The sequence below is a fragment of the Physeter macrocephalus genome, chromosome 12, assembly GCF_002837175.3.
Source record: "Physeter macrocephalus isolate SW-GA chromosome 12, ASM283717v5, whole genome shotgun sequence".
NCBI classification, from domain to species: Eukaryota; Metazoa; Chordata; class Mammalia; order Artiodactyla; family Physeteridae; genus Physeter; species Physeter macrocephalus.
Genome location: NC_041225.1, coordinates 9,777,085 through 9,796,579, shown reverse-complemented (window position 1 = coordinate 9,796,579; position 19,495 = coordinate 9,777,085). Strand labels below are relative to the sequence as shown.

Genomic DNA, 19,495 nt, shown 5'->3' with positions numbered 1-19,495 from the left:
GTGAAGAGGAAGAAAGCCCATGTGGATGAGGAAGTGCTGAGGTCTGACTCAGCAATCCCCCTCCCCCCTTACTGAGGGGAAGCTGCCTCTTGCATGGGGGAGGGGGAGCAGGCTTAAGAGGTGAGCGCTGCACCCACTGCTTTCACATCAGAGCTTGAATTACCACCAGAAAGAGAAACTCAAAACACTTTATTTTAGGTTATAAAAGAAAGAAAAGCCACACTTGCAACCTTTAAGCCAGATCAGAAGTAAACCTGTTTTGCTCGCGTATGAATTACGCAGACTTTTCTCCCCCATCAGGAAAGATCTCTGGCCTGGTTCTTTGGAAGCACAGACGTGGCACCTTTTCACTCATTTAGTTGGCAGAGCAAAGCCGATCCCTTAGCAATCCAGTAATCTTTGGACCGCTTGGAGGGTAAGAGGACGGTCACCACAAAGTTGGTTGAATGACCTAGTTAAGAATACAGGGAAAGAAAAGGGTTGTTACTTTAAAGAATAACCCCTTAATACAAAAAATCACTGTACTGGGAGTTTAGACACCTGGGCTCCAGAACTGACTTTGCCTCTAAAGAAGAAGAGCAAATAGTCCTCTACAGATTTCAGTTTTATGCTTTGTAAAATGAAGATGTGAGAACAAATGATCCTTTAGGACCTGTCCAGCTTAGATCTTGTGTAACCTTATAAACTATGTTTCAAGTTCTCTGCAGTTTGTTTCAGGGAGCATTGGACTAGGATTGAGGCCTGAGTTTTAAATGGGATTCAGGGGATACAGTTGGTAGGTTGGGCATCCATCCATCCTTTGTTCCACCCAGTAGGTAGGCACTGGGGTCCTGAGATGACTAAGTGCAGTCACAGGTATGTCCCTCAGCTCTGGGACACCTGAAGTAAGAGGGCACTTTTACCGTTTCTTCACTGTGTGCCTGGGTGAGGGGCGCCAGGACCAGGTTGGGAAGAAGAGGACCCTGCCCTCAGGATGGGAGTTGCTGTTTCTGGCCTTCACAGCAAACCCCATCTGTGTGGAAGTCAGGGAAGGTGGTGGTGTCCCCAGCAGAGAATGCCTACATCTCCCCTTTCCTGATCTTTGTCCGTCGTTCCCTGCATGGTGCCTTGGCAGGTGCTCGAATGACATTTTTTAGTACATACGCAGAGTGTGTATGTATAGTAACCATTAGTTTGAATTGAAATTCAAATACGGTCCATACCTTGCAACAGTGATGTGTTATTTAAATCTCTTTCAATTGGTAGGTTCCCCTCTGTTCCTTTTGCCACCCCCTTGTAATATATTTGTTGAAACAACCAGCCTCTTTCTCCTGTGAGGTTTCCCAGAGTCTGGCTCTTGTTGACAGCATCCCTGTGGTGACTTTACACGTGTTCCTCTATTCCTGCAAGGGTGGTTAGATCTAGAGGTGTGATCACATTCAGGGTTGAGATTTTTTGGCAAGAATACTTCCCAGGTGGTGTGCACTTCCATCAGGAAACGCCTTGTGTCTGGTTGTCTTTCTTTGTTGGAATGTCAGCAGCAGCTGATAATTATTACTTAGAGCCATTATTTCATTAAGGTTAATAATTTTAAATTTTAGTGATGATTCAGTCTATAGAGTCCATCTGTGATTTAATTTTTGTATGTGGTAGGAGGTAAGGATCTAAGTTTGGTATAACCAATTGTCCCAGCATCATTTGTGGAATAATCTGCCTCTTCCTGATCAATTTTAAATGATGCTGGTATTATACGTCGCGTTCCCACATATGCACAGTGCGTTTCTGGGCTCTCTCTCCAGTACATTGGATCTGTTTATAGAATCTTGTGCCAGTGCAACGTCATGTTAATTACTACCTTTTCTTTGTTCCTTTTCCCGAAAACCACAGAGTTCCTGTTGGAATTTTAGTCAGTAATAAGAAGACAAATGCCTCTATTAAAAAATGGGCAAAAGATTGGAACAGACACTTCATCTGAGAAGATATAAATGAGCACCAGAAAAGGTGGTTACTGTCATTAGTCATTAGGGAAATGCAAATTAAAACCACAAAGAGATGCCACTATATGCTATTATCTATCTATCTATCTATCTATCTATCTGTCTATCATCTATCTATATCTATTTATCTGTCATCATCATCTACCTATCTATCTGTCATCTATCATCTAAAATTAAAAGGACTGATTGTACTAAGTGGTGGTGAGGATGTGGAGGATATGGAACCCTCATACACTGCTGGTGGGGATGTTAAGTGCTGTGGCCACTTTGGAAAACATTTTGGCAGTTTCTTAAGGAGTTAAACGTATACCAACTGCATGATTCAGTCATTCCATTCCTAGATACTTATCCAAGACAAATAAAAGTACATGTCCCTACAAAAACTTGTAAATACCACTATTAATTTAAAAAATACCTTCGAACACTTATTTAGATTTGTCATAGCAGTGGGAGATCATGTGACACAAATGTCTATTTTAGTTCTATTCTGTACGTTACCCTTAGAGAACACTCTTTAACTGAATATTTTATTAGAAAAATAAATATCATCAGTATCTATATTCTCCATTCAAATGAGAAAGATTTTTTAGTTCTTTCTTCCTGGCTCCCCTCCCATCTTTCTGTCATCTGGAAATTTAGTTCCAAGTTATTATAAATTCATTATTATGGTCAAACTATAAAAGATTTAACTGTGTGTGTGTGTGTGTGTGTGTGTGTGTGTGTGTGTGTGTTTTAAATAGAGGATCAGTGGTGATTAATTTAGAGCCTTTGTATGTCCCAGACGGTCTTTATTACAACTTTTCGTTCAGATGGTGATTTGGTTGCACTTGCAGTTCTGGTTCAGAGTTGTTTTTCCTCAGCCCTTTGAAGAAGTTTCTCTATTTTTATATGCACTGTGGATAATGAGACGTGTCTGAAGTCAATCTGATTCTCATTTCCTGGAATTTTAGTTCCAGTATATTAATGCATTTTATCTCTTTGAGAATTTTCTTTATTTCTGATGATCTTAGGTATCACTCTGATATATCTAGGTTTCTTTTAGAATTTGTTTATTTGTTCGTTGTATATTTTTAAAAATTACCCCTACCACTTTTTGAGATCTCTCAATCTGAGGACTCAACTGTTTCTTCAGTTCTGGGAAATTATCAGCCGGTTTTTCAAATATTGTTGCTCTTCCATTTTCTCTCCTTTCTCCTTCCAGATTGCCTACTGGATAAGTGTTGGTGATTTTGACTCCTTGCACAGTGTCACTTAAAAAAATTGCATTGTGCTGTCTTTTGAGGGACTTCCTCAGCGCATTCTCTTGGCTCACTGTCTAGCTGTCTGCATTCAGTTCTTCAGCTTATCTGTTGATATGGCTTTCTTTTTTTCTGGTTCCTTTTTTTCAGGGCTGTGTCTCAGTTGCAGGTCTCCTAAGATTTCTCTTTTTGTAGCATGGCATTCCACTTATTTATTTTAAAATCTCTTTTCTACCTTGAGTCTCAATGGATTGGGGCAGATAGATGTGTCTACTCAGTCCATCATTTTTCAATTAGAAGGCACTGCTCAATAAACTACTTTCTGGGACTTCCCTGGTGGCGCAGTGGTTTAGAATTCACCTTCCAATGAAGGGGATGCGGTTTCGATCCCTGGTCGGGGAGCTAGATCCCACATGCATACCGCAAATAGGAGCCCGCTGGCCGCAACGAAGACCCAGCACAACCAAAATAAAATAAATAAATAAATAAATAAAGTGAAAGACACACACACAAAATAAACTATTTTCTACTCATTACAGTAATAGAAGCAAGCATTGGCTTTATAATGTTAATCTACACTCAGCATTAAAACAAGTAGAATTTACAGCATTTATAAATTTGTGTGTTGTAAGTGGTCTTATTTTAAGCCTGGCTAATTGGCCCAAGATCACCCTTTGTACATTACAGTTTAGCATTTGGACTTTGATTGTAGTTTGCATTCGGTCATTGTACTGATCTTAGAACATCCTCACCTGTGGTTGAGAGTGTTCCTGCCCGGGCCCCTGTCTTATAAAGTGGGGAGTGGTAGAGTGTTGGGTTTGGCTCATAATTTTGTTGAGGTTCAAAATGCACCACAGGCAGCATTGGATTCATCTGTCCGGGCAGTGCGTCTTCTATCACCATCTCCTTATTGTCCCATCGAGAAGCATCCATGAATATCCCATGGACAAGAACACCATCTTCAGGAGAGGGCAACTGAAAGACACGCAGAAGTTCATAGGTGAGAAGAGGAGGAGGGGTCAATTTTGTGGGCCACCTCCTAGTCCTACATCCTCACTCAATTCTAGGAACCAATCCAGAGATTCTCTTATCACTCACATTTTAGAGAGGAGAATGCCAAGGCTCCAAAAGGTGAAATAATTTGCTTTTCAGTTTGTCACCAAATCTCATACTTTTCACACTCCCACAGGCTGTCCGGTAGCGGGTACCCCTGGGAAACCCACTGATGGGCTTCAGACTCTGATATCATGACGTTAGGATTTTCCTCTTCTCATGGGAAGTGGATGGACAAGAGGGCTGTAATTATCACCTGTTATTTTTAGCAAGGCCTTTCAAAGATCTGGGTGCTGTTCCAGCAGGTAGGTTATATTTTGGCAGTAATATTTGCAGAGTGCCTATGGAAAGTTTTTTAAGAGAAATTTTGCAGGAGACGGGACTTCCCTGGTGGGGCAGTGGTTAAGAATCTGCCTGCCAATGCAGGGGACATGGGCTCAATCCCTGGTCCGGGAAGATCACACATGCCTCGGAGCAACTAAGCCCGCGTGCCACAACTACTGAGCCCGTGTGCCACAAGTACTGAAGCCCGTGTGCCTAGAGCCCATGCTCCGCAACAAGAGAAGCCACCACAATGAGAAGCACACTCACTGCAATGAAGAGTAGTCCCTGCTCACCACAACTAGAGAAAGCTCACACGCAGCCAGTTAGACCCAATGCAGCCAAAAATAAATAAATTAAAAAAAAAATTTTTTGCAGGAGAAAGAGAGACAGAGACAGAGACCCTGTCCCTCAATGTCCTGTGATTAGATGTCACCACTGGTATACAATATCTTCCAGTTGTGGGCTTCTGTGTATCCTTCCTCAAACATTGAGTGAATTTGGCCAGTTCTGGGGCCCTAGACCTTTGGGTAACTGGAGCTTCACACCTGCAGGCAGAGGACCAAGCTCTGTGGTCATAAGTGATGTGTTTTATAGTGAATAAAAGGATGGTAAGCGTTTTTTGGTTAGACTTTACTACCTAGTGTCCTGTAGTTTGTCCCTCGCGTGCAGCGAGGTAGAGCAAGGCCTTCCTGTTTTGGGGGCTACTCTCTATGCTTGTGCAGGTTTGCCTGAGTAGAGGCTGAAACCATCCTGCCATCCACTTGCCAAGTTGTGTGTAGGAGCCATCTGCACACACACAGAGCAAGTGCCTTTTCCTAAATGGCACAAAGGCGGCAATGGGCTGACAGTGGCCCTGCTGTTTGTAACAGAGCTCAAGTCGTCCAACAGTCTCCCGCTGTGTCTTGCAGACGTTTGCTGGGATGACCAGGAGATGGGCTGACTATACCGTTTGCAGTCTCCACAGAAGGCAGGCATTCCCAGGCATCATCGTGGTTCACTGCACATGACCCATGTGGAGATGTGTGTAGACTGGGGTAGGCTGGAGGGACAGAGGCCCCGGTGGTCACTGTAAACATCTGTCCGTCAGAGTCAGTCTATGTGGCAGATGGAGCGTGCCAGGCACAGAGCAGGGCCGGCATCCAGGACAGACTGGATGAGGGCTTTTCTGTGGGTGTTGTCCTGCCCTCCTGCAGGCTGACCTGGGCCTGCGATGCTCTCCTGGCTAAGAAGGGTCTCAAAATAACAAGGAGTGCATCTTTCAATTGATTTCCCCCTACTTTTGCATGCAAATACTTTAGCATCAAAAGAAATTTGATGCTAAAACAAATTCCCTTAAAGACGTAAGCTCTTTCATTGTCATTTTAAGATACAGGCAATTAAGAGGCATGGGGTATTATAGTATTTCATAGAGTAATCCATGAATATGGGATCAATCTCGTCTTCGTGTGTTTTTGCTAATCAGAGCAAAGACTAGATCAAGCAGATCTGAGTGGGGTGGATACTGATTAAGTTACCCAGGAGCAATTCCTACTAATACCATGATACTTTAAGGAAGGTTTAGTAAAAGCCACTTACCCCATCTACACTGACCGGCTAGTGAACACATTCTTGGCCAAAGCAATCTGGAGCAGATCTTTGATTTCACAGCACAGATAGAAAATTGCATTAATAAGGCCCACTGGGGTGGACAGGCGCGTTGAAGCAGAGGTTTCCCTGCCCCATCAATATCTCAGCGCGTTGAAAGTGGGCAGCTCAGATCGGCAGTGGTGGCTCTCACCCCGGCTGTATACTGGAATTGCCAGGGGAGCTTTAACGTATAATGATGACATAAAATTGGGGTGATTTTGACGTATTTGGGTGTGGACTGAGCATCAGGATGTTTTTAAAGCTCCATAGGTGATTTTAACCTGCAGTCGAGGTCGAGACATTCTAGAGCAGGGGTTCTGAAACTCAAGTGGGCTAAGAACCCGCTGCAGGACTTGTTAAAATATGGATTTCTAGGTCCCAGCCCAGTTTCTGATTCAATCTGGAATGGGTCCTTGGAATTTACATTTCTTTTTCTTTTTTAAATTGAAGTATAGTTATTTACAAAGTTGTGTTAGTTTCAGGTATACAGCAGTGATTCAGTTATACATATATATGTATATGTCTCTCTCTCTCTCTCTCTCTCTATATATATATATATATATATATATGTATATACTTTTTCAGATTCTTTTCCCTTATAGGTTGTTACAACATATTTAGTATAGTTCCCTGTGCTATACAGTAGGTCCTTGTTGTTTATCTATTTTATATATAGTAGTGTGTATATGTTAATCCCAACCTCCTAATTTATCCCTCCCCACTTCCCCCGTTGGTAACCATAAGTTTGCTTTCTACATCTGTGGGTCTATTTCTGTTTTGTAAATAAGTTCATTTTTAATAAGCGCCCAGGTGATACTGCTGCTGCTGGTCTGCGGACCACATTTTGAGAACCTCTGCTCTAGAGGGAGTAAACTATGTAAGCAAAGAGTCTGAACTGCTTCCTTACTATTGATACATTCCTATTGGTTATGTGATGGAGTTATAGTTATATGATATATGAAGTTAGCATATCAATTCTGCTAGGAGGCAGCTGAGTGAACGAGGCAGATAAGTTTAGCTTATGATAACAGTTATTTATTGTGGGCTCACTATGTGCTGGTCACATGACACCTGAAGTTTCAGTTACACTGCCCTACAGCTCTGAGGTTGGTGACATGAGCCCCATTTTGCAGATGTGAACACTGAGGTGCAGACATGTTAGTAACTGCTCTTGCAGACACAACTGCGGAGGGAGAATGTCAGAATTTACTCAGGCCTGCCCGGTGCTGAAACTCTGGTTTTTAACCTCTTGCCATATTGCCTCTACACGAATGAGAAAGTTACTGTAGGTATCTACAGTATTGCTGTAAAAAATATTTTTACAGGTCAGACTAATTTAGGCAGTTCCCATCCGGTCACTGCTAATTGTGGAGCTTGTCTTGGGGTTGTGAGTCCCACCCTGCCCTCTCCCACTCCTGCAAATGGAAAGCGGGGAGGGGGGCAGGGGAGATTGCCTGAGATACTGGAAGACAGTGGGACAGAAGCTGCTGTGCTGTAACAAATGTCAGGGGAACAATACCTCCATGTCCATGGGCAGTTCTTGTCCAAAGTGCACTGTCTTGGCAGCGTCTATAACTGTGGCTTGATCCCGATAGATAGGAATCATGTTGTACTTGAAACTCAGCTCATCTATAGGCAAATTATATTTCCGAGCATGATTTTGAAGAGTTCCTGTAAATATGAAAGCCAGAAACCTGGGTTACTATTGCCCAAACACGGCCCCCACGCACCTCAACCGGGATGCTCTAGCGTTAGAGAGCTTCTTCTCCATCCAGAGGACTCAACCATTAACATCTTACTCTGAATTAGTTGGGAGGTGTGGAGCCAAAGCATGTGCGAATTTTGGTCCTGGTTGGGAAGAGAGGGGAGGCCATGTCTAAAGTGCACTGCTCTGCCAATGAGAGAGACAAGCCCGTGAGGGAGTTTCAAAGCCCAATCTCCCCAACTTTAGCATCTTGCTTAGCTTGTCTTGTATGGGCTGTCTATAGGCTGTTTAGGAGGGACTCAGGATGAGACAGATTAAGGGCTGGGCTCATTAGCATCTAGGAGCCCAGAGACCTTGGTACCCTCTGGGGTCCTGGGAAGAATCCCTGAGGGCCACTGGAGGTACAGTAAGAGTGTTTTTTAGAGGGAAGGACGCTGCTCAGAGGTGGGGCCAGAGAAGGTGGAGAGCAGGTAGTGCCCTTGAGCATGGGTTACGTGGGGACTTGGGGTAGCTGTGCACATTCACAGGGCAGCAGCACTTGCACTTATAACCTGAGAGGAGTGGGCATTAGGTTGCTGGGGGAACGTCTACTATTTCTGCCATCCTTTCCCCACCCCAGCAAGCGAGGAAGAGCAGGGCCTTGTTCGGCTGCCTCATAATCAATAACCCCTTGGTTAGGCCATCAGCAGCCATGCCATTTTCAAAGTTCCTAGAAACCCGGCACAGCTCATCACACATCATGATCTTTCCTATGGGATTTTTCTAGGGAAAGCACTGGTACCTGTTAGAAATCCTTGAGGAAAGAAGAAACCGGAGATCCAGAAGGACTTAGGCTGTCCTCTTTTGAGCCACAGCTGAAGGAGAAACATTACACCATAATGTACTTTTTTTTTTTTTCTGAGATAGAATTTGTCTTTTAAATCAAAGTCGTATTTTGGAGGGTGTCCAGGAGGCAGAATCTAAACCGGTCTTGAGTTATCACCAGCCCCATTCTTACTGCCTGCCCTGTCCCCCTTCCTCACGCACCAGGCTGACCATAAACCCAGAACCTGGTTATTACAGAAGTTCTAGAAGGGGGAGAGGACAGCAAGGTCACATCTGACCGTTTGGACTCATGTCAGATTGGTTCTGTACCTCATGGTGAGGTCTCATGTACTAGATCTGAAACTCCAAGGATGGCCTGGAATTAAAATGGACTGTGGGGATAAGGGTCTAGGGCAAACTATACTATAATCAGCATAACACTTTCAAACTGATGCTATTCTGGAAGTTTCTGTTTCTTTGGGTTCAGATGATCCCTCGATGGTCGTCAATATTTCAGTTAGCGAGGGCTTCCTAAGAACTTTAGGGCCAACCGTGTCATCAAATTCATCAGACCCCAAAGAAGTGAATTTTCTTACGTCCACAAATGCAGTCCTCAGAATAAGGTCTTTGACCCACGATCCTAGTGGCTTCAGGGATGGGTAGGCTGTGTTGGACCACAGAGAGGGAACCTGGTTGTTGAGGAAACTGTTATACACTTTTTCCATTTCTTCAGACATCACCATCAATCCAGCAATGGCTTTGTTGAGCGCATCTAGAGAGGTCTGAAAGAATAAAAAGGGGTTGGTACCCTTCACAGAGGTAATTATCAGGTGGGAATGAAACTTGTTCGTGGTAGCAGGTGTTGCCTTATGCTTAAGGGACTGCTTGCTGGGTTCCATCCTCTCTGTAGACTATGTGCTGGATCAGACGCTCCAATCTTTCATGCATTTTTTTACATGTGACCAGAGGGGTGTAAGACCTGGTAGTGGAGGTGTTTCAGGCATAATAGCAGGATCCAGTGAAGTGAAGAAGGGAAGGTGGAGAGATGGCCCCCAAGTATGTTGAGAAAAGCCATCATCCAGCTCTCGTCCAGGCCAAAGGAAGAATGGGCCTGATGGTTAGCGATTTGGGAACCACAGACAGGGGGATGAGGACTTATCCTCCCCTCATCTCAACAAAAGACAGAGGCCGGCAGAAGTCCTGGGAGATGCTGGACCAACAGCAGCTACGGGAAGTACAGGGTAATATCTGCTACCTGGCTAAAGGTAAAGGCAGGCCATATAGATTTGTATGGCTCTAATGGGTTCCAGTTTTGTGACAACTACTGCCATACATGGGGAGAATATTACAGGAAGATGTTAGAGACCAAATTTATGTTGATTAAAAAACTAAGTCCTAGGACCACATGCAAATAGTTCTAGAGACAAGCGACATGTGACAAAAGAGGGCTAGTCATCCTTCCATTCCTTCATGGAGTTATTCCCCTCCTCCCAACTCTTTTCACAAGAGGCAGTGATAGAAAAGAGGAATTTTAAGTAGATATGCCCTTAGGATCTGAGGAACCATTTGCAGCAGAGCTCAGGAAAAAGGCCCTCAGCCAGAGCCAAAACAACACTCCATCTTAGACACCAAAAATGGAAAAAGGTAGCAGAAGACTTATCTAAGATTCATGGAGAACACTTAAGTCAGAGAGCTGGAGGCGCCAGGCTGCTAGTGCCTTCCAAATCAGCGTAGACAGAGGTCACATTGCAGCCAGTTCTCTCAGAGGAGGCAGCTAACATGTAGTCATATTCAGTGTCAAGAGCGCACGTCAGAATGTTCTCCCTTATGGCTAGCGGCCTTGTCTCTCCCAGGACTTGCCCTGTCTCACAGTTCTGTAACTGTCTGGAGGAGAGTGAGCTCACCAAGATGGCAGCCCGAGGTCCTGGATGCTCCTGCCCTCCCTTGGCCTTTCTTATCACTACCACAGTGAGGCCTTGCTGTTTGCTGGGTGAGGTGAAAGTGAGGCTGGGACAGAGCCAGGGCAAGGCAGGACAGGGCAGGGGTCAGGATGAGGGAGATCTCTGGTGCAGGTCCAGCATACAGTGGTGGCCACCACCCCTCCCTTCAATGGGAGTGCTTGGCTATGACTCCTGATTTCCTTGCAGGCTGCTTCTCCCAGGGCTCCTCTCTCTTATACTTTTTTTTTTTTTTAGGTGAATTCTTCCATTAGTGGTGGACAGTATTGTTTGACCAGAAGAAGTGACCACTTTGTTCCTGAGAGCCACATTCGTTCACTTGCATGTTCAAATATTCATGGAAGATTTAGGATGTGTCAGGCACTGGGGAAACAGAGATGACTTATATACTAGTCTCCTTCTCTTCAAGTTCATTGTCTACTGGGGGAGTCAATTACTCATGGAGGAGTAATTACAAAACAAGGTGGTACATTGTACACAAATACAGTGATGGACACAGACACCTCAAGTGATGGAGCCTTGAGGAGGGTTCCCTGTCATCTGGTGGTGGAGGGAAGGGCTGTGTTCCAGGAAGACTTTATGAGGAAATGACATTTGGACTTGTCCATCTTTAAGTGGGTTAAAGGCCATACATGATGTGGAAGAGGTCAGAGAGGAGCAGCATCCATCTCCTCTTCCTCCTCTGAACAACAGTATCCTCTTAGTTTTATCTGGGCACAGAGCAATCCAATACAGATATTGGGACTACATTTCCCAGCCACCCTTGCAGCTGGGGTGTTGCCATGTGACCAAGCTTTGGCTAAAGGGATATAAGAAAAAACGATGTATGCAACTTCTGGGTTACATTTTTATGAGGAAGCTGCTCTCCCTCAGTTCTCTTTCCCCTGTCCCTGTTGAGACTGGAAGAGCCAGCCCTCCAGCTGAGATCCTTGGATGAGCTCACAAAGCAAGATTAACTACCTGTCCTAGACAGAGCTTTGTCTGGGCTCTCAACTGAGAGAGCAGTGAATTTCTATCCTGTTTTGGCCACCGTATTTGGGGATCTTTATCACATCAGCTTCATCTATACCCTGATTCATTCAATGTAGAAGGTAATAAGCTCTGACCTGACTGCCTGGCCTGCTGACACTGGTTTACCTAACCAGATGCCATAGGCCCAAGGTGATGATGTCACGTATTCAGCTGACCCAGTGGCCCCCTAACCCACAAGCCTGGGTATTGCCAGACGACCAGAAACATTTGGAGACTTTGCTTTCCTAATAGGGAAGAGACGGTCTTTAAAAGGGCTACCCTAGCTGCCCTTCTCAATCTTATCACTTGATTCTGTGCTAGGTATTTGGTTCCCTGCTTGGCAGTAGAACTTTTCCTGTTACTGCTAAATATTTGCTCTCTAATAGTTTCCCTTATTAAAGTTATGCACAGAGACAACAGGAAGTCCTGCAGCCAGCATTACAAAGTCAACACCATTCAGAAAGTATTCCTGAGCATAAGGCAAAGGTCTAAATAGTTGTTCTTAAATTTTAGTTGCACTGACATCACCTGGGGGAGTTTATTTAAAATTCATATCCCCAGGAACTCCTCAAGGAATCCTAGCTCCGTAGGTCTGAAGTGGAATCAGGGAATCCACATTTGAAACTGCAGCACAGTGGATGCTAATTGAGGTGTTCTGTGGCCTCCAATTTCAGAAACTCTGGTTGTCATAGTCTTCATAAAGACTATGATATTAAAAGCAAACTAGCCATCAGGAACAAGGACTGAATCTCTCTTAACTGAGTGCTTAGGTCCCTGGTCAAATTCCTAATGAGTCAATGGTAATTCTAAGGGTGCAAGTTAGGATGATGAAGGGTTTGTAATGCCACATAGTCACTAGACCATTATTAGAGAAAGGGAACACAGACTAGAGGAGGGTGAATTCAGGTTTAGACAAGTTGGGGTTGAAGGGTTGTTAGCATATCCAGATGGAAATGTTGAAGTGATGGGAATGGAAACTTCACATTGTTATACACTCTGCACAAAGCTTTGATACCCAATAGCAAGGATGGCAGTGAGCGTGCATACGTGTATTAGTCTCAGCAGATTGTTAAACCGGTCCACTTCTTGTCCAAGAACAGTGGTCAAGGAGTTAAGGCGTCCGTGAGGATCCTTGACAAAAAGGCTCTCAGAAGCGTTCTCCATCTCCAGAGTTTCTGAAACACACACGGCTGATTCATCAGATCAATTATTGTTGATTTCTCTCCTTATCACATTGCTATTGGAATGCACTTATCTTAACCTTTCCTAAAGCCAACTTCTCTTGTCCCTGGGGCCTAGGCTGAATGGGAGTCAGGCTGCTCGGACTTCAGTGGCAAGTGCTACCTGGTAGACAAGGGACATCCCTGAGACCAGAGGTACCAGGGGTCCTGAGTCGTCTCCTCTGCCTTGTGTGTATGCGGCGTATGTAAGCCTCGCTCTTCCCTACGCACCCGTGTTGCATCTAGGAGAGGAGGGGTTGGGGGCAGGACACCCCCCGAGAGAGGAGAGAGACAGCATTTATCCCAGGTTACTGAGTGTTGTTCAAAGGGACTGACTGGATTGTGAAATGGGCCCATGTTTCAAGCTGGATCGAAAATCGTGCTCTTCTTTTTCCCTACAATCCACCCAGTGGAGGCTCATATAAGCTCTAAAAAATGAAGGGACTGCATTTTCCTTACAAAGATGAGTAAAGTGTGAGAAAACAAGTGGCTCTGAGATATGTACATCAATTTCCTCTTAACCACTCACATTTTGGCTGCTGTAGAAAAATCACACAGCAGTGTGGGTAAGTACAAGCTCTTGGGTCCACAGGGCTGCGGTTACCTGCCTACACTCTTCTCCTTTGGTCAGTCGCCTCGGGCTATTCGGAGCCTCAGTTCTCTTGTTGAGCCAATTGCACCCCTGCCCCTCAGTCTCAGCAGATGGCATGGCTTATCATTTCACAGTAAAAGTACAAACTTTATGAAGCGTGGAGAGAAAACCCCTAGGTGTCAATGGAACTCTGAAACAAGTATACTAACTTTCCATCCATCATCCATCCATCCATGCATCCATCCATCCATCCATCCATCCATCCACCTTCATCCCTTTTTCGACCCAGTCCTCCATCTTATGTTTATTAAAAATGCTTCCTAAAATAACTCAGTTGCTTCAATATCAACATAACTCTCCACTCAAGAAGAGAGTCTTTTGAGGGGCTGCTTTAGGAGGAACATAACGGACTTCTGAGGTCACACAGGTCCTTTCTTTTCGGGGGGCCTTAATAGTATTGGCAAGACTTAGTCTGTGTTACTGTGATGTAATAAGAAATATGTATTTTGGGGGGCTTCCCTGGTGGCGCAGTGGTTGAGAGTCTGCCTGCCGATGCAATGTATTTTGGTCTTTGTCCCCAGCTTCTGGCCAGAGCTCCTAAAACTCTTATAATTCCCTCATTGATAAGAGTGAGAGGAACATCATGTCTATAATTGTTGGTTTTTGACCCCAACTCCTGAAATAGCTCCTGAGTCATGAAGGTGAAAGGAACATCTTTTGTTATTGATAACAAGCCCCTTTCAACCACACCTGAGTTTATGTTAATGAGGTGACTCTTGGACCACCCCTAAAGATGAGGGGCTGGTTGTCAGGGGAAAAAACCATGTGATTAGAGAGTTGGAACTTCTAGCTCTACTCTCTGACCTCCTAGGAGAGGGGAGGGGCTGGAGGTTAAGTTAATCGCTAAAGGCCAGTGATTTAATCAATCATGCCTATGTAATAAAACTTCCATAAAAACCTAACTGAAGGGGTTTGGAGAGCTTCTGGGTTGGTAAATGCATCATGTGCCAGGAGGGACAAAAGCTCCTGCCCTTGGGACTCTTCTGGACCTTGCCTTATGTACTTCTTTATCTTGCAGTTTATCTTTATCCTTTATTATATCATATAAAGTAATCTGGTAAATGTAAATAACCATTTCCCTGAGTTCTGTGAGTTGTTCTAGAAAATTACTGAACCCCAAAAGGGGGTTGTGGGAAGTACAGGTCACAACCTGGGGACTTGTTGGCATCTGAAGTGGGGACAGTCTTGTGTGACTGAGCCCTTAAACTGTGGGGTCTGTGCCCACTCTGGATAAAGTCATAACTGAATTGTAGGACACCCAGCTGGTGTCCAGAGAGTAACTGCTTAATGTAGGGGAAAACCCATACACTTGATGCCAGAGTATTGTGAATAGAGACAGAAAGACAGTTTACTTTTACAGTCACTAGTTTTTTTTATGCTTCATCTTTTTTTCCCCTATAATGACATTTCCAACCATGAACAATATATTAAGACATCTAAATCTACAGTCACTCTAAGAAAAGTGTGAAAGTGGATCTCTGTGATCATTCAGGAAGATTCCCTAACTCACCAGAAAACAAAGTGAAATAATCTAGCCACCTGTCTGGTTGGAGAAAAAAAGAAAATGAAATGGATTCCAGAGCAGCCCTGTCCAATAGAATTTTTTATGATGGAAATGTTCTCCATTCGCATTGTTCAGTATGGCAGCACTTAAAATGTGAGGAAATGAATTTTAAATTAAATTTAATTTAAAGTTTAAATAACCACATGTGGCTAACGGCTACTGTCTCGGACAGTACAAGTCTAGAGATATTAGAAAACTCAGGAAAAAGTCTGGTTAAAGTTACATTGAGCTAGAAACCAACTTGTTCCTCATGCTTCTGGCAGTTAAGATGTCAAGGTGCTGTATGCTTCTCATCTATAAATGGAGAGCTCTACATCAGAAGAGCTCTCTATGTAAAGAAAAAATCTGCATAATAAGCAGATTTGGACACCTGCCTATCACTCAGCTTTCTGAGTTTATTCCTAAACATCCCATTGTACATGTATGCTAGGAATTACTTACTACCTGGAACTCTGGTCCGGACAGAAGCAACGAGTTCTTGGACAATCTCATCATTGCTCTTTCCCGCTCTACCAGAAGATGACCTTGGCTGAACCTCAAGTATGGTGTTGATTAAAGTGTTGGTCTCTTTGTACTGTAATGGTGAGAAGAGACAGAACAGTGAAGAACCAAATTCTCAAAAAAATAATTTTGCACACATAGTTTATTAGAGAAATAATGGCAGTGGCCAAAACCAAGGAAATTTTATTTTTTATATTGAAGATATAGTTGGTAAAATGTGCTCATTGGAAATGATAGTGTTTAGTTCTCAGTGTTATAGTTAAACGTTTTTGGTTGAACAACAATGTGAATTTACTGAATGTCATTGAACTGTATACTTAAAATGGTTAAAATGATAAATTTCATGTTACATGTGTTTTACCACAGTAAAGGATGGTTAAACAATTTTTGGCTAATTATTTAAAAGTCAGTTATGAAAGTGAGGACGAAATAATGCGAATTCAGCTTTAGAACATACTTTTATTTAAATAACATTTTCTCAAGGGGACCGTCCTACACTGTTGGTGGGAATGTAAGTTGGTGCAGCCAGTATGGAAAACAGTGTGGAGGCTCCTCAGAAAACTGAAAAGAGAGTTACCATCTGATCCAGCAAACCCACTCCTGGGCATATATCCAGACAAAACTATAATTCAAAAAGATACACACACCCCTATGTTCATAGCAGCCTTATTCACAAGAGCCAATACATGAAAACAACCTAAATGTCCATTGACAAATGAATGGATAAAGAAGATGTGGCTAGAGGGGTGGGATAGGGAGGGTGGGAGGGAGGGAGATGCAAGAGGGAAGAGATATGGGAACATATGTATATGTATAACTGATTCACTTTGTTGTAAAGCAGAAGCTAACACACCACTGTAAAGCAATTATACTCCAATATAGATGTTAAAAAAAAAATGAAGATCTGGTACATATAAACAATGGAATACTACTCAGCCATGAAAAAGAATGAAATAATGCCATTTGCAGCAACATGGATGCAACTAGAGATTATCATACTAAGTGAAGTAAGTCAGAAAGAGAAAGACAAATACCATATGATATCACTTATATGTGGAATCTAAAATATGGCACAAATGAAACTATCTACAAAACAAAGAGACTCACAGACATAGAGAGCAGAGGGGGTGGGGGGTCGGGGAGGGAAGGACTGGGAGTTTGGGATTAGCAGATGTAAACTATTATATATAGGATGGATAAACATTGGATAAACAATGGATGGATAAACAAGGTCCTACTGTATAGTTCAGGGAACTAGATTCAATATCCTGTGATAAACCATAATGGAAAAGAATATAAAAAATAGAATATAAAAGAGAGAATGTATAACTGAGTCACTTTGCTGTACAGCAGAGATGGGCACAACATTGTAGATTAGCTATACTTCAATTAAAAAAAATAACATTTTCTCAATTAGAAAAGTATTATGGGGAATTCCCTGGCGGTCCAGTGGTTAGGACTCCACGCTTTCACTGCTGAGGGCATGGGTTCAATCCCTGGTTGGGGAACTAAGATCCCACATGCCATGGGGTGCAGCCAAAAAAAAAAAAATAGAGTGGTAGAATTTAGAAAAGTATTATAGCTTATTATTGAAAATTTAGAAAGCACAGAAAAGTGTAAAGAAAAATTACTCATGATCTTGCTTTTCAGAGATATTTATAACTTTAGTTTACCTCCCCCACCCCCTGGACATTTTCTGTATGTATGTGCATATAGTTTTAAATATTGAGCCCATACAATTTATGTAGTATTTATTCTTTTTCAATTTCATGAACATTTTCTCACATCACTGAAAAATCTTCATTAGTCCTGTTTTAAGTGACTGATCCTCGGTGGTTTGAATGCACTATAATTAATATAGTTGTTTATTTACTTTTAGGATAGTTCTATTTTTTAGATTTTTTTAGAACTCTGTGAATAGAATATCTATATATGAATTTCATCCACTATCATTTACATTCTTTAAATGATATATTACCAAAGGCATATTTTTAAACTGTATATTATTACATTGATTTCTAACAACACTGTATCAACTTACACTCCCAACAATAGTGTATCAGAGGACCTGTCTTTCTGTCTTTGTAAGAATTGTTATCATTGCTTAAAAAATCCTTTCCAATTTGATGGGCAAAATAGTTTTTCATTGGTTTGCACTTCTTTGAGGATTAGTAGAGTTAACTATTTAAAAAATAAGTTCATTGGCTATCTGTATTGTCTTTATAAATTATTTATATATTTTGTACACTTTTGATTTTTAGTGTTTATTACTATTGATTTATAGGAGATAATTCTATAATAAAGATAATTAAATATTTTATATTTTTTTCCTTTGTGGTAAAATACACATAATATAAAATTTGCTATCTGCACTGTTTTTAACTGTACAGTTCAGTGGTATTAAATACACTAATAATGTTGTCACCACCATTCATCTCCATAACTCTTTTCATCTTGGAAAACTGAAACTCTGTACCCGTTAAACAATAACTCCTCATTTCCTTTTCTCGCCAGCCTCTAGCAACCACCATCCTACTTTCTGTCTCCAAAATTTTGTCTACTCTAAATACCTCATATAAATGTAATTATGCAGTATTTTTCTTTATGTGACTGGCTTATTTCACTCAGTGTCATGTCCTTAAGGTTCATCCATGTTGTGCAGAATTTCCTTCCTTTTGAAGGCTAATAATATTCCATTGTATGTATACACCATTTTTTCCCTATCCATTCATCCACTGATGGACACTTGGGTTGCTTCCATGTTTTAGCTATTGTGAATAATGCTGCTATGAACATGGGTGCGCAAATATCTGTTTTTGTCCCTGATTTCAATGCTTTTGTGTATATACCCAGAAGTGGAATTGCTGGATTATATGGTAAATCTAATTTTTTTTTTTTTTTAAGGAACTGCCATACTGTTTTCCACAGAGGATGTACCATTTTACATTGCTCTTTGGAGGAATGTCTATTCAAGTCCTTTGCCTATTTTTGAATTGGGTTGTTTGTTTTTTTGTTGCTGAGTTTTAGGAGTTCTCTATATACTCTGGATATTAATCCCTTATCAGGTATATAATTTATGAATATTTTCTCCCATTCTGTGGGTTGCCTTTCTCTCTGTTGAATTAAAATGAAAAAATTAAAATAAAAAAAACTTTCATGCAGTCCAATTTGTCTGTTTTTTTCTTTTGTTATTTCTGCCTTTGGTGTCATATCTAAGAAATCATTGCTAAATCCAATGTCATGAAGATTTTTGTCCTATGTTTTCTTCTAAGAGTTTTATATTTTTAGTTCTTTTTTAAAAAAGTCTTTATTGGAGTATAATTGCTTTACAATGGTGTGTTAGTTTCTGCTGTATAACAAAGTGAATCAGCTATACATAAACATATATCCCCATATCTCCTCCCTCTTGTGTCTCCCTCCCACCCTCCCTATCCCACCCCTCTAGGTGGTCACAAAGCACCAAGCTGATCTCCCTGTGCTATGTGGCTGCTTCCCACTAGATATCGGTTTTACATTTGGTAGTGTATATATATGTCCATGCCACTCTCTCACTTCGTCCCATCTTACCCTTTCCCCTCCCCATGTCCTCAAGTCCATTCTCTACATCTGCATCTTTATTCCTGTCTTGCCCCTAGGTTCATCAGAACATGTTTTTATTTTTAGATTCCATATATATGTGTTAACATACGGTATTTGTTTTTCTCTTTCTGACTTACTTCACTCTGTATGACAGTCTCTAGGTCCATCCACTTCACTACAAATAACTCAATTTCATTTCTTTTTATGGCTGAGTAACATTCCATTGTATATATGTGCCACATCTTCTTTATCCATTCATCTGTCGATGGACACTTAGGTTGCTT

At 42.1% G+C, this 19,495-nt stretch overlaps 1 protein-coding gene across 1 annotated transcript in view; it reads right to left on the bottom strand.

Moving 5' to 3' along the window:
• Window positions 1-347: 347 nt before the first annotated feature.
• The window catches only part of DNAH6 (dynein axonemal heavy chain 6), a 300,028-nt gene continuing 280,880 nt past the window's right edge, over window positions 348-19,495 (bottom strand). The window contains exons 71-77 of the mRNA XM_024129964.2: window positions 15,576-15,705; window positions 12,743-12,870; window positions 9,323-9,508; window positions 8,704-8,776; window positions 7,737-7,888; window positions 3,967-4,189; window positions 348-451 (exon numbers count right to left, since the gene is read on the bottom strand). Of these exons, the coding sequence (XP_023985732.1) occupies window positions 348-451; window positions 3,967-4,189; window positions 7,737-7,888; window positions 8,704-8,776; window positions 9,323-9,508; window positions 12,743-12,870; window positions 15,576-15,705 (996 nt within the window). The remainder of the gene's footprint in view (window positions 452-3,966; window positions 4,190-7,736; window positions 7,889-8,703; window positions 8,777-9,322; window positions 9,509-12,742; window positions 12,871-15,575; window positions 15,706-19,495) is intronic.